Consider the following 11,526-nt stretch of genomic DNA (forward strand, 5'->3'; position numbering starts at 1 on the left):
CATATACCATATGTACTGTATATAGTGTATGGACACATAACATGTCCAAATACATATATACATATCTATATGTATTTGGGTGGTCAGCCTGTGGCTGTGTCTATTCCTGCAGCCCAAGTGTCCTTGAGACTGACCCGCTGTGTGTATACCTGCTTCTGGCACCGCGGCGCACGTGGCCTACATGAAGCACGTGCACGTCCTATAGGACGACATCATCCTAAATCTGTTCTGTGAATAATATACCACAACTGCCAGCTGCAAATGACTATGTTGACTTATGTGTATGTATATATATCTAAGAATAAACATACAGTAAACTAATTAAACTATGATATAATGTATTGTTGATAGACATCTTTGAATACTGCACACCATATAGTTAATTAACTCGCTCTTAATCATTATTATACACAGTGACAGTAATGCTAAAGTTCCACTTGTTCTCTACAGTTTCCCATATCAAGGTGCCACAAGTCTCTTTCATTCTTTTTTTTCTCTCCCCCCCAATGCATGCAAACTCCTCTTCCCTGACCAAATCCACTATACTGGCAAGAGATTACAAATCAAACGGACTATATGCGGCCATCAGACTGTATCTGATATCGCCTGATATCAGAAAAAAGACATTCGTTAGGGGCGATGGGTATCACATATACAGTAGCAAGCGAGCGCAAATGAATTTCTACATGTGCATTGTGCAGTGAGCGAGTGAGTGTTGTGCGTTGGTATAGAATGACCCTTTGGTTCTGTCTATACTGATATGTAATCCCCCCCGTGCAAGCAGGACGGTCTCTGAGGCACCGCCACATGCACTGCCTGTCCAAAACATCTAAACTGACGTATGTATATATATATATAGCCTAGATTACATACAGTACAATGCCCACAAGCCACTTTGCGTTTCTGTTCTATACCGATGCCTGAGTGGGAATACTATATACTCTAATGAGCATCTATGCCCTAATTTTTAAACAAACTGTGAATCATGGAATGGTCGGAGTTGCCATAGTGACAAATAAAAACGTAATATAAAAGTCTTCTGTATATAGACTGTATATTTTTTTATTTGTAAAAGTCACAAAACGTTGACATGTGAGCAACAGTAATTGTACGGTTTGATAAAGGCTATATTAGATATGGCACGCACATTTTTGTTTTCATTATCTATGCTGCTATTTGATCATAAATATAAATGCACAGTATCAGATATATGTGGAATTGTCCTTTGAACTTAAACAAAAGAGAACAGAGCTTCTAATTTCAACTTTATCAGGGAACAGTAACACTATAACTATAAGGGCAGAGTGTTAGCCTATATTTATATTTGCTGCATGTGGTTCATTTTGTATAGTGATTAATTTAAGATCACATATTTTACATTTAATTCTAACCAACAAAAAAAAAAACGGGTACATATGCCTGGCTGGGTGGCACAGGTGGTTTCAAAAGTTTTTTATCAGGCTATAGCAATTGAATAATAATTTTAGAAACGGCAGTCGCCTGGGCAATATAAAGATAATGCCATATAGGCTATATACTAATACAGGTTTAAGACAACAATTCACACTTTCTTTTTTTAAGCTCCATATACTTATAGCACCTATATACGACCTTTTAGACGGGGCGCGTAAAGGCGCGCGGGATGTGTCAAATTGTGCCGCTATATAACGCTATGCTGAACGTGATCTCGCGGCAGGGTGGCCGGGTGTCCGCTCCGCGCACGGTGCGCGCCACGCCACGGTGCATGTGACAGTACGGTGTGACAATACACGCGGACACCCTGCTGCTCGTTAAACGCCTCGCCATTCCCTGACCTCTGTCGGTGTCATTGTTTTCAGCATGACTGGCAAACTCTCTGCATGCTGCAGTTCAGAGGACTCTATGTGGGACTTCTTATACAGAATGTAACCACCATGCGTTGTTATTATATTTATAGCCTACTTATAGTATAATGGTATAGTAGTCTGCAGAGAGGAACTTTTTTTCCCAGCTGCAAAATCTGGATATTATACACATGCACTTATCACGTTAACTGAGGGATTACAGTTCTGACTGACACACACACACACACACACACACACACACACACACACACACACACACACACACACACACACACACACACACACACACACACACACACACACACACACACACACACACACACACACACAAATACAATTATTGTCAGCAGCCTATATACTCTCATAAAATGTGTTGTCAACAACATATAACAAAATACTAAATAGGCCTACTTTGTGTTCAAATGTGTATTAATTTGACGGGATTTTTAAAGTTAACCACAGTGTGTGTATACTGCATCAAAATATCTAAATCATCAACCATATAATATTTGGCAAGGTCCATGCGGGCATATCCCTTGCAAATTAGAATAGTTATAACAAACAATGGCTTATAAAAGTGAAATTTGAAATTACATGGACATCACTAAATTAATTAAAATGTCCTACATAAAATATGTAATAGCCATGCATGCGTGTTCCATCTGGCTTGCCTCAAATTAGCCCTACATGTTATATTTAGTCTTCTCTCTTAAGGTGTTTCTTTATTTCTTTTTTTTTTAGCTCGGGCTATATATTATTTATTTTTACCTCGCCAAAATATTTACTTCAGTAAAATATGACTTCACAAATTACTTTACTCAATCGCCCTGATATACGCGTATACGAATTTGAACCCGAGGCGCAATTTACTATTTAGATGGAGGCTATTTAATACCACAGAAGTTTCACCACAAAAACAAATATTAAAATAAATAAATAAAACCCAACTTGCTCAGAGTTGAATATGTGGTGCGAGGGCGGTTTAGTTGGCTATAGCCCATACCTCCAGAGACAGGGTTGAGCTGAGCAGCATCATTTGTAAAGTTTTACAATTACTAATTATCAATTTCAGCTTGTCTTTCCCCTTTCCAGCTATAAGTCAATATTTTTTTGGCATGGTCCGCGCGCGCGTGCACATGCCACAGCCACATATAAGTTTAGGCAAAGAGGAACAGTTTTTTTACGCACGTGGAAGCGCATGCATGAAAGTGTTTTCCCACGCACGCACGCACGCATCCAGTTTGTTTAGTGAGCGTTAATTCCAGCCAGGGTCAGATATTGGAAGCAGAAGAGAGGAGAGGAGAGACAACCACAGACTCAGAGCTGATCTTCACGAGTTAACCAAATGGATCTAACAAACAATTCGCACTATAGTCTGATGTAAAAAATAGACACGACACCAGAAACTTTAGCGGTGCACTCTCTGTGCGCCTATATTCTGTGTGTAAACTGTAAACCCATACTCAATCCAAAGTAAGCTCTAAATAAGTCAAGTGCGTGCATGTGTTCACATGAACGCTCTGCATGGACTACAGAGTGTTAGAAGATGCGTTTTCTTCATTTTGAGCTCTTCGCTGGTTGCTCGAATTTAATTGTCAATGTTGCCATAAATCAGTGACATAATGACGGGAGGATTTGTTGTTTGGGGGTGGGGGGGGGATGCATGTTCAGCGATGTCGCCGTCCTATAAATCAACCGACTGTCATCGTCTACGTGCTTATTTACCTTTGGGCAGCCGTGTTCGCGTCCAAAATCCCCGCGCTCTGCATCCACGAGCGGACCGGTGTCATGCCGCTCGTCAGCGGTTCCTCCTTCATGGTCAGGGCTCCCCGCGGGAGACTGTCCTGGATGGAGAACATGAAAGTAGCCTTCTGGGAGCTCTCTCTCTCTCTCTCTGCCCGAAACACCAAACCTATACCGCGCAGAAAATAATCCTCCCGCCGCAACGACCACTCAAAAAAAGAGGCAAGGCCACCTGGATTAACGACGAAGCAAAGTGAATGAACGGAGGGGAAGGAGCTTCCCCAAAGTGCAACAAGGGGGGAACGCTACAGCGGGTCCTTATCCAGAGACGAGCGCTGCGTGTTGTATATCTCCCTCAGGGTTTTCCGCTTTATTTTAAATTCCAGCACCAGTTCAGTTCGCTCGGGCTTTAGCCTGGTCTCTCAAGTTGAAAGAGGAGTGGAGGAGAGGGAGACACAGAGGGCGAAATGTTCAGAACAGTTAAAGCATCTCCAAGGAGAAGGAGAGAATCAACCGGGATCTAGAAGACCTTCTCGTCGGGAGGACAGAGAGAAGGGGAGATGCCGATGCTGATCAGAAGGAGGCGAGCACAACACGCGCACGGGATCGTGAAATGAAAAGTGGGATAACACAGGCGACCGCTTCAAAAAGGAGTAAAATGAAATGATTACCAAACAAGAGGGAGGGACGGACCATGGAAGGCTTGCTGTTCTCCCGGGGGAAAAGGGGGATTGGGTAGCAAGAAATCTCATTCCCTCCCTCCCCGCTCCTCTCCGCTTCCTCCGTCCCAGCGGAGCGCACCTTCTCTCGGGTTCGAAGGCTCTAGTGCTCTCGGGGGGGGGGGGACCAGCATGGTCCTGGCGTGGGCGGGGCCTGGCCCAAAAAAGGAAAAAGACATTTGAATATCAATTCAATCCCTCGCATCCCATTGGCTGAAGTCACGCCTTACGTCATTTTTTTGAATTCGCCGCAACAAAAAAAAGAAGGTTCCTTTCCGCAAGCTATATAGAACTATACCCTTTACACAGGACAGGACGTGCGTGGACCGCCTCATGAACACAGACACACACACAGAGATGAAGCACCCCATTAGGATCCCCGTGGCTATAGGCGTGATGTGAACATTATAGCACGTGCACGCTCCTCTATACTTCCTCAAGTGGTCCATATAAGATGTGTTAACTAATACTTGTCCATCTCTCGGCTGACAATCTGACTGTCGTCAACAATGAATTCCGTTCAGCTGCGCTGAAACATGTTGCTCCATTTGCACCATCAATGGCCCTGATGTATGTCTTCTTATCTATATATTTCCATTTTCCACGCGACTGAATTAACTATAATAGGCTAGTACAAACACATCATGACGTCCCTGCGGTTTAAGTGTTTATTAGTTCGGCTATAGTGCGTCTTCAAACTTCAAAGGTGCTGTGGCTGACGAGGACAAAACATGTAATATACACAATTACAGATCCAATATTGATGACATCCGAATAAGCATGTTTGCATGACACAACTTTTCACTTTTATAAATGTGCATGGCTGTAACTGGCGCGCGCGCGCACGCGCACGCGCACGCACACACACACACACACACACACACACACACACACACACACACGGAGAAGGAGAGAGAGCTCCCGTGATCATATTCGCTAATAGGCAGTATTTTGGCCGGCCGTCGAAGCACATGCACGCACGCGCGCGCGCACACACAACACACACACACACACACACACACACACACACACACACACACAGCAGCAGCACCTGAGCTCGTGATTATACTGTAATAATTTGGCCGCTCTCTCTCTCTGATCATTCATCTCTATAATACTTTAGATGTTTTCATTCATGTGAACTGGCTATAGGCCATGGTATATATATAATATAATATGTATACAGCCTATTGTGCACATCAGATGAAATGTTTTAGCCCCTATATCTAATATCGAATGTCTTGATTGGGCAATAATAATTATTATTATTAATTAATATGCAATAATCAACAGCACGCATACTATACTACTACTAATAATAATACTAATAGGCTAATAATAATACTAATACTACTACTACTAATAATAATAATCATAGTTGCAGAATGCCATCGCAGATAACAAACTGTTATGCGAATCGCTTTCATTTTTGGTTTCCAACATTTTCAGCAGTCATTTTCATGGCAACTTGGCAAGTCTATAAAATTACGTTAATTAGCAAAACTCCGCAGCGAGGCTGATTAAATATTTATAAAACTTTAGCCTCGCTGACTTCCGAGACCGACAATATCCCCGAGGGAACAACGCGCACGAGCCTGCGTCTGGATACTAAAGGAAAATATTTCTGTGTAAAAAGAGAAAGTCAATGAAAACGCTGCCAAACATGTTTTGAAGAAATGTATTATTACAAATGCCGTGGACATGATGTGATGATGATTCTCTTTAAATCGGCTGCATGGATAATGATTAAGGCACATAAGCCTATATGTGCTTTATAGAAGATCAATGGAATAATAGTAATTATAGCTAATAATTATTATTGTTATTCGTTAAAATGTAGACCTTTGTTCAAAGTTCGGCGGCTATAGGCTATTTTATTTCGGAGAATATTTTATACTCTCCACATCTCTTCATCGCAATTCTGCCAATATTAAATTCCACCGGCATTTGAACAATAATGATGATGACAATGCTATCCATACGCTATTGTTGTTGTTGGTATTATTATTATAATTATTATGCTTATTTTATTCGTTTATTTTTATGTTGGCCTGTTCGTGATTCTTTCACTCTGAGCTGGTTAAAGATGGGGAAGTGAAGGCCGAATAACCGTCCACATGCAGCCGGGATTCCCCAAGGAGCCCTGGAGGGCTCTCTCTATATAATCTGGTAAATTTACAGCGTCCTGTGGCTTCTTAACTCGGACAGAATGAAAAAAAAGAGCGGATCAAATTCCCCTGTGACATTTGAAATGTCGAGGCAGCACAGCCATCATCTGCCCGCCCGCACCTCACAATTCACCAAAGTTTGCTTCGTCTCTCTGAGTCAGTCAGTGTTACAGAAAATACCACAGACGCCGCATGAGCGGTGCCTTTGTTGCTGCAAAACCAATGCACACCAGACCAGTCCGCATGTAGTTGACTTGGCTACTAGCCTACTACACAATGCACAGTTGACGTTTTTGACTCAGGTTTCTTAATTGTGTCTTATGATTAGTTCGAACAAACACGCCTAAAAATGATCAACCAACTCAACCGGGCCCGAGTGTCCAGCCAGGGTTTTGAAGGGCCTATAGTAAAAGGCCTGTCGTTGAAATCTTTAGGGGTCTGAAATTGAGGAATTTGTCTCGTGAAGACACTGGCATTTTGAACTGTGAAAAATCATCATGAAATGCATGCGGAAGAAAACAACATATTTTGTTCTCGACTCTAATACCGTCTAGTGAAGCAGTTCAAAAACTAAATTGGTTCCTGTTGTCTAGACGTCGTTCTATCTCGCGGTTTGATGTGAGCGGGACCAGGAGAGCACTGGTGTAGGCCTATGTCGCCACCTAACGGTCAAAAATGAATACCTTCAGATAGATATCGACTCAGCTCTAACTTGTCTTTAGTCTTTTAATCCTCATAGAACATTTGAATTGCCTTTCAAAGGTTAAATAAAGAGTTCTTATAATTGTCACAAAAATAACCTCACTCTTGTGTGGACTTAAGATATGATGACAAAAGCTTGACTCTGACAAAATGTTCTTCTTCTCATGTGTGTTTTTTGAGGGGCGCTCGTATACACAGCTTTGTGTGTTTGTAGCACGGAATGTGATGATTTGATTGGCTGATGTATGATGATAAGAGGCTAAGAGCACCCCTCACTTCACACAAGTGTCTTTTTACTTAAGTAGGCTAATAGTATCAATACTATAATATTAAAATACTCTGTTACAAGTAAAAGTCCGGAATTCTAATTTTACTAGTTAAAGAACAGTGTAATTGATATCAAAATGTACTGTAAATTACTCAAAGTAGAACATTCTCATTGTGTAGAATGTGCCATTTCAAGTTTTCAAATGTTTAAATGTCTTTTGAAAATAGCACATCTACGACGCATTGTGAGCTTGTAGATCGGCAATTTTCAAATGGCAAAAATGTATATAGTGCTGAAGTGGTTAATGTATGTTTTGTAATAACAATAATCAAAATCTAAACTAAGTAACTAGTAACTATATTTATTTATTTTATTTTCAAAATAAATGTATAGTGTAGTAAAAGTACAATATTTGTATCCAAGATGTATAGTGGAGTAAAAGTATTAGAAATTGGAAATCCGTACCGATGTCAGATGTGGTTCTGCCATGGAGCAGGGGTGGGGTTTCACTTCTGCCATGGAGCAGGGGTGGGGTTTCACAATCCAGCAGGTATAGGACAGGTAGGTAGCAGGTATACTCTGCACTGATCCACAGCTGCACTTGTCTTCTGTTGTGATAAAAAAAAAAAAAATCACACTCGCAATCGCACTCTTATCATCATACATCATCTCATTCTGGCCAATCACAATTTGCGTCCTCATGCTTTTGTCTTCAATGTTTGCATGCGTTTACACTGACCCTCAAAGCTAGACATAGGAGGGGCTATAGCACCCCCACAAAATAATAATAATAAAAAAAAAAAAAAAAAACTTGTGTGTAGTGAGTGCCCACTGTAGCAGCCACATGATGTCACTGCTTAAAGCAAACATTAAAAGTTCATAGACTTGGCTGCCACATGATGTTACGAATGGGGGGGCCAGTTGATTTTTGGGGGAGCATGAATAAGACAAACATTAAAAAAGTCCATAGACTTGGCTGCCACATGACGTCATCTATCTATAAATGCACCATGTCTCTTTACGTCTGTCTGTCTGTCTGTAAGTACGTACACGTACGGTATGTACGGCTATAGCCTATAACCACCACAAGAGGCCTCTGCCCGGGCTCTGGACAGTGCCCCTGCCCAGGCTCCATACACGGAGCTGGCCTGTTCTGACCTCACGACACTCCATATTTGGGCATGCCTGACACAGAACTCCATAAGCTGGCCTGTTCTGACATCACAACACTCACATACACAGAACTCCATATATAGGAATAAAGGGACACAGAAAGACAGATACAGAAATCTCCATATATGGGCATATAAAAAGGGACACAGACAGGGGTACTCTGCATTTCCGGTTGTCCAGAAAAAGTGTCTGAAAAAGCCAGATGTTGGTGATGTGGCGCCCTCCGTCACGGTCTAGGACTTCAGTGTAATAATAAGATTTTTGTGTTTTCTAGAGTGTATGTACAGAATTTCCAATCCGTGCTATTTCACCATGTTTGGGTGCAGACCGGGGTTTGCAAAAATGACACATGCAGCAAATGTTAAACACACCTTTTAGCATTCTATCAGGCTCTGCTTAACAAAAGCTAAACGTGAAAATCCAAACAAATCCTTCCTCTTTCTTCTCAGCTCCTCCAGAGTCTGATATGGAATCAAAGCCCCCTTGATCAGTACATCCCGACCTAAAGCCGAGCACAATACCCGCTCACAGCTTCAGACCCCCTGCTGTGAGGGGCCTCGACCCCCCTTTCAACCATCTGAGGAGGAGCGTTTAACCTCTCAACAACCTACAACACCACCCTGCCCGCTGGCCTCACTCTGTCCCACCTACCACGTTAGACACAAGGCCTCAGTCAATTCTAGTTGGCCTATATCTTTATTGTAGCCTACATCATTTTTGTTTTTATTTCACACTTGCTTTGGCAATGTAGATTTGTCAAATTCCAACCACCTTTGAATTTGAAAAGAGAGAAAAAGAGAGAGAAAAAGAGAGAGAGAGAGAGAGAGAGGTCAATATGTGTATAAAAACTCAACTTTGGTTCAACACTTGGTTTGATCACATCAAATTCATGTCCAGAGAGAGCCTATATACACTATATATAAAAGGATCAGTTTTAAGTATAGAGTTCATTTCAGGGTCTTGACAAATGTCCAATATACTTGTCTATACTGTAGACCTGCCTAATTTACCAACATAGGTTGATAAATACTCTAGTCTCGTATGACTGAATGAAAAATAGTTATTTTCAAGTAATCGACCAATGTATACATTTGCAAGAGCATTAAGAGATGAGTGTGATTGTGATGGTGAGATGTTTCTAAAGAGGAGAATTTGCCGTCACTGCATAACTGAAGGGGACGACTGCCCTCTAGTGGTGTATCTAGAACATTACACACAATCCTGTACATGGGTGCCTGCACTATTTATTAGCCGATGGGTTCAAGTGGTTAAGTTGATTCTGATGCTGGACCCTGGAATCCCCTTAAGGATCCACATGGGGGTCCCCTGGCCCCACTTTGAGAACCACTAGGCCTACAGTATACACTCACTTTGGTTATGTCCAACGTCAAGCCGTGTGTGTGAGCGCGTGTGTGTGTGTGTGTGTGTGTGTGTGTGTGTGTGTGTGCAACAGTTCAACATGGCGACCTGAGGCTGGAAACCATCAGCACATGACCCACACTGCATCCTGGACGTACACACAGTACCAAGACAAAGAGACCGTCGCACACATCTCAAAGATGGAGTGCCGTGATTTTTGTACTTTTGTAGGATCTGCACCTGGCTCGCTGATAACAAATCTTTACACCTGGGAAAAACTGAATCCATTCTCTTCGGATCAAATAGTAATCTCAGCAAGGCAGATGGCTTCTTGGTTAGAGTGGGTGACAATATTATCACACGAAAAGATGAAATTACCTACCTAGGTTCCATCCTGGAGGCGATAAAATGGCCACCAACGTAATCAAAAAAGTCAATCAAAGAACAAGATTCCTTTACAGGATATCCTCACTGGTCAACAAAAACACCTTGAAGACCTTAACAGGAGCCCTCGTACAAGGTTTCTTTGACTATGCATGCACCTCTTGGTACCACAGCACCTCAAAGGCCCTTAAAACAAGGCTCCAGACCTCCCAAAACAAACTGGTCAGGCTCCTACTTGGCCTCACCCCCCGAACCCACCTCACCCCTGCCCACTTTGACAGGCTGGGATGGCTTAGGGTCGACGACAGAGTACAGCATCTTGCAATGGGTCTGGTCCACAAGATTCGATACACCACCAAGATACCCATGTACCTGTCTAAATACTTCCTTAATGTAAACGAAGTCCACACCCACAACACCAGAGGGAGTGCAACAAACCATGTACAACCCAGATTCGGCACAAACAAGGGACTAAATTATTTTCGCTCCTATGCCACGAAAATGTGGAACGCCACAGTCATTAAGACATGTGAATCCCTTGACTCCTTCAAAACCGCTCTCAAAGGGCACCATACGGACGGCTGCAATTCGAAACTGCCCCCCCCCCCCCACCCCCCTTTTCCCCCCTCACTGTATATGTTTCTTTTCCCTTTATGATGAATTCCTGTTCTGTTCTTTAACTATATAGAAGTGTCTATTTGTACGTCTCTAAATGTTTTGATGAATTGAACATGGTGGACCCTGTTGTAAACAAGTGTAATGCTTAATTGGGTCGTCCACTCACAGTTAACAGTCTTTCTATTGAGTTTGTGCTTGAAATGTACTGTAATTCTGCAAACTGTTAATAAATATTTCAATCAATCAATCAATGCACAAAAAACCCATCAAAAACACGGTTAGAAAAAAAGAGAAAACGTATACAGTAGAGTAGGCTATATAGAATAATATAGGGAGGGGGGACTTTTACTCTTTTACAGGGGCCAGTTTTGAATTGCAGCCGCCTGTAAGTGCTCTTTGAGAGCGGTTTTGAAGGAGTCTAGGGATTCACATTTTTAGCGGCTGTTGGTAGTGCGTTCCATATTTCAGTGACATGACAGTGACATAGCGAAATGAATTGAACCCCTTGTTTGAGCCGAATCTGGGTTGAACGTGGTTTGTTGAACTCC

At 42.2% G+C, this 11,526-nt stretch overlaps 1 protein-coding gene across 7 annotated transcripts in view; it reads right to left on the reverse strand.

Moving 5' to 3' along the window:
- The window catches only part of LOC308322824 (transcription factor COE3), a gene marked incomplete at its 5' end in the record, with an annotated part of 134,074 nt that extends 129,735 nt beyond the window's left edge, over positions 1-4,339 (reverse strand). For 6 of the 7 annotated variants that reach the window (XM_080774292.1, XM_080774290.1, XM_080774294.1 and 3 more), the window contains one exon: positions 3,570-4,097. In XM_080774292.1, the coding sequence (XP_080630418.1) occupies positions 3,570-3,703 (134 nt within the window). Of the gene's footprint in view, positions 1-3,569; positions 4,098-4,258 lie in introns of those variants that run through there. The other variant, XM_080774297.1, reaches the window with a different exon arrangement.
- Between the last annotated feature and the right edge of the window lie 7,187 nt (positions 4,340-11,526).

The sequence above is a fragment of the Protomyctophum bolini genome (genome assembly GCF_963924005.1).
Source record: "Protomyctophum bolini genome assembly, chromosome: 10".
Taxonomy (NCBI): Eukaryota; Metazoa; Chordata; class Actinopteri; order Myctophiformes; family Myctophidae; genus Protomyctophum; species Protomyctophum bolini.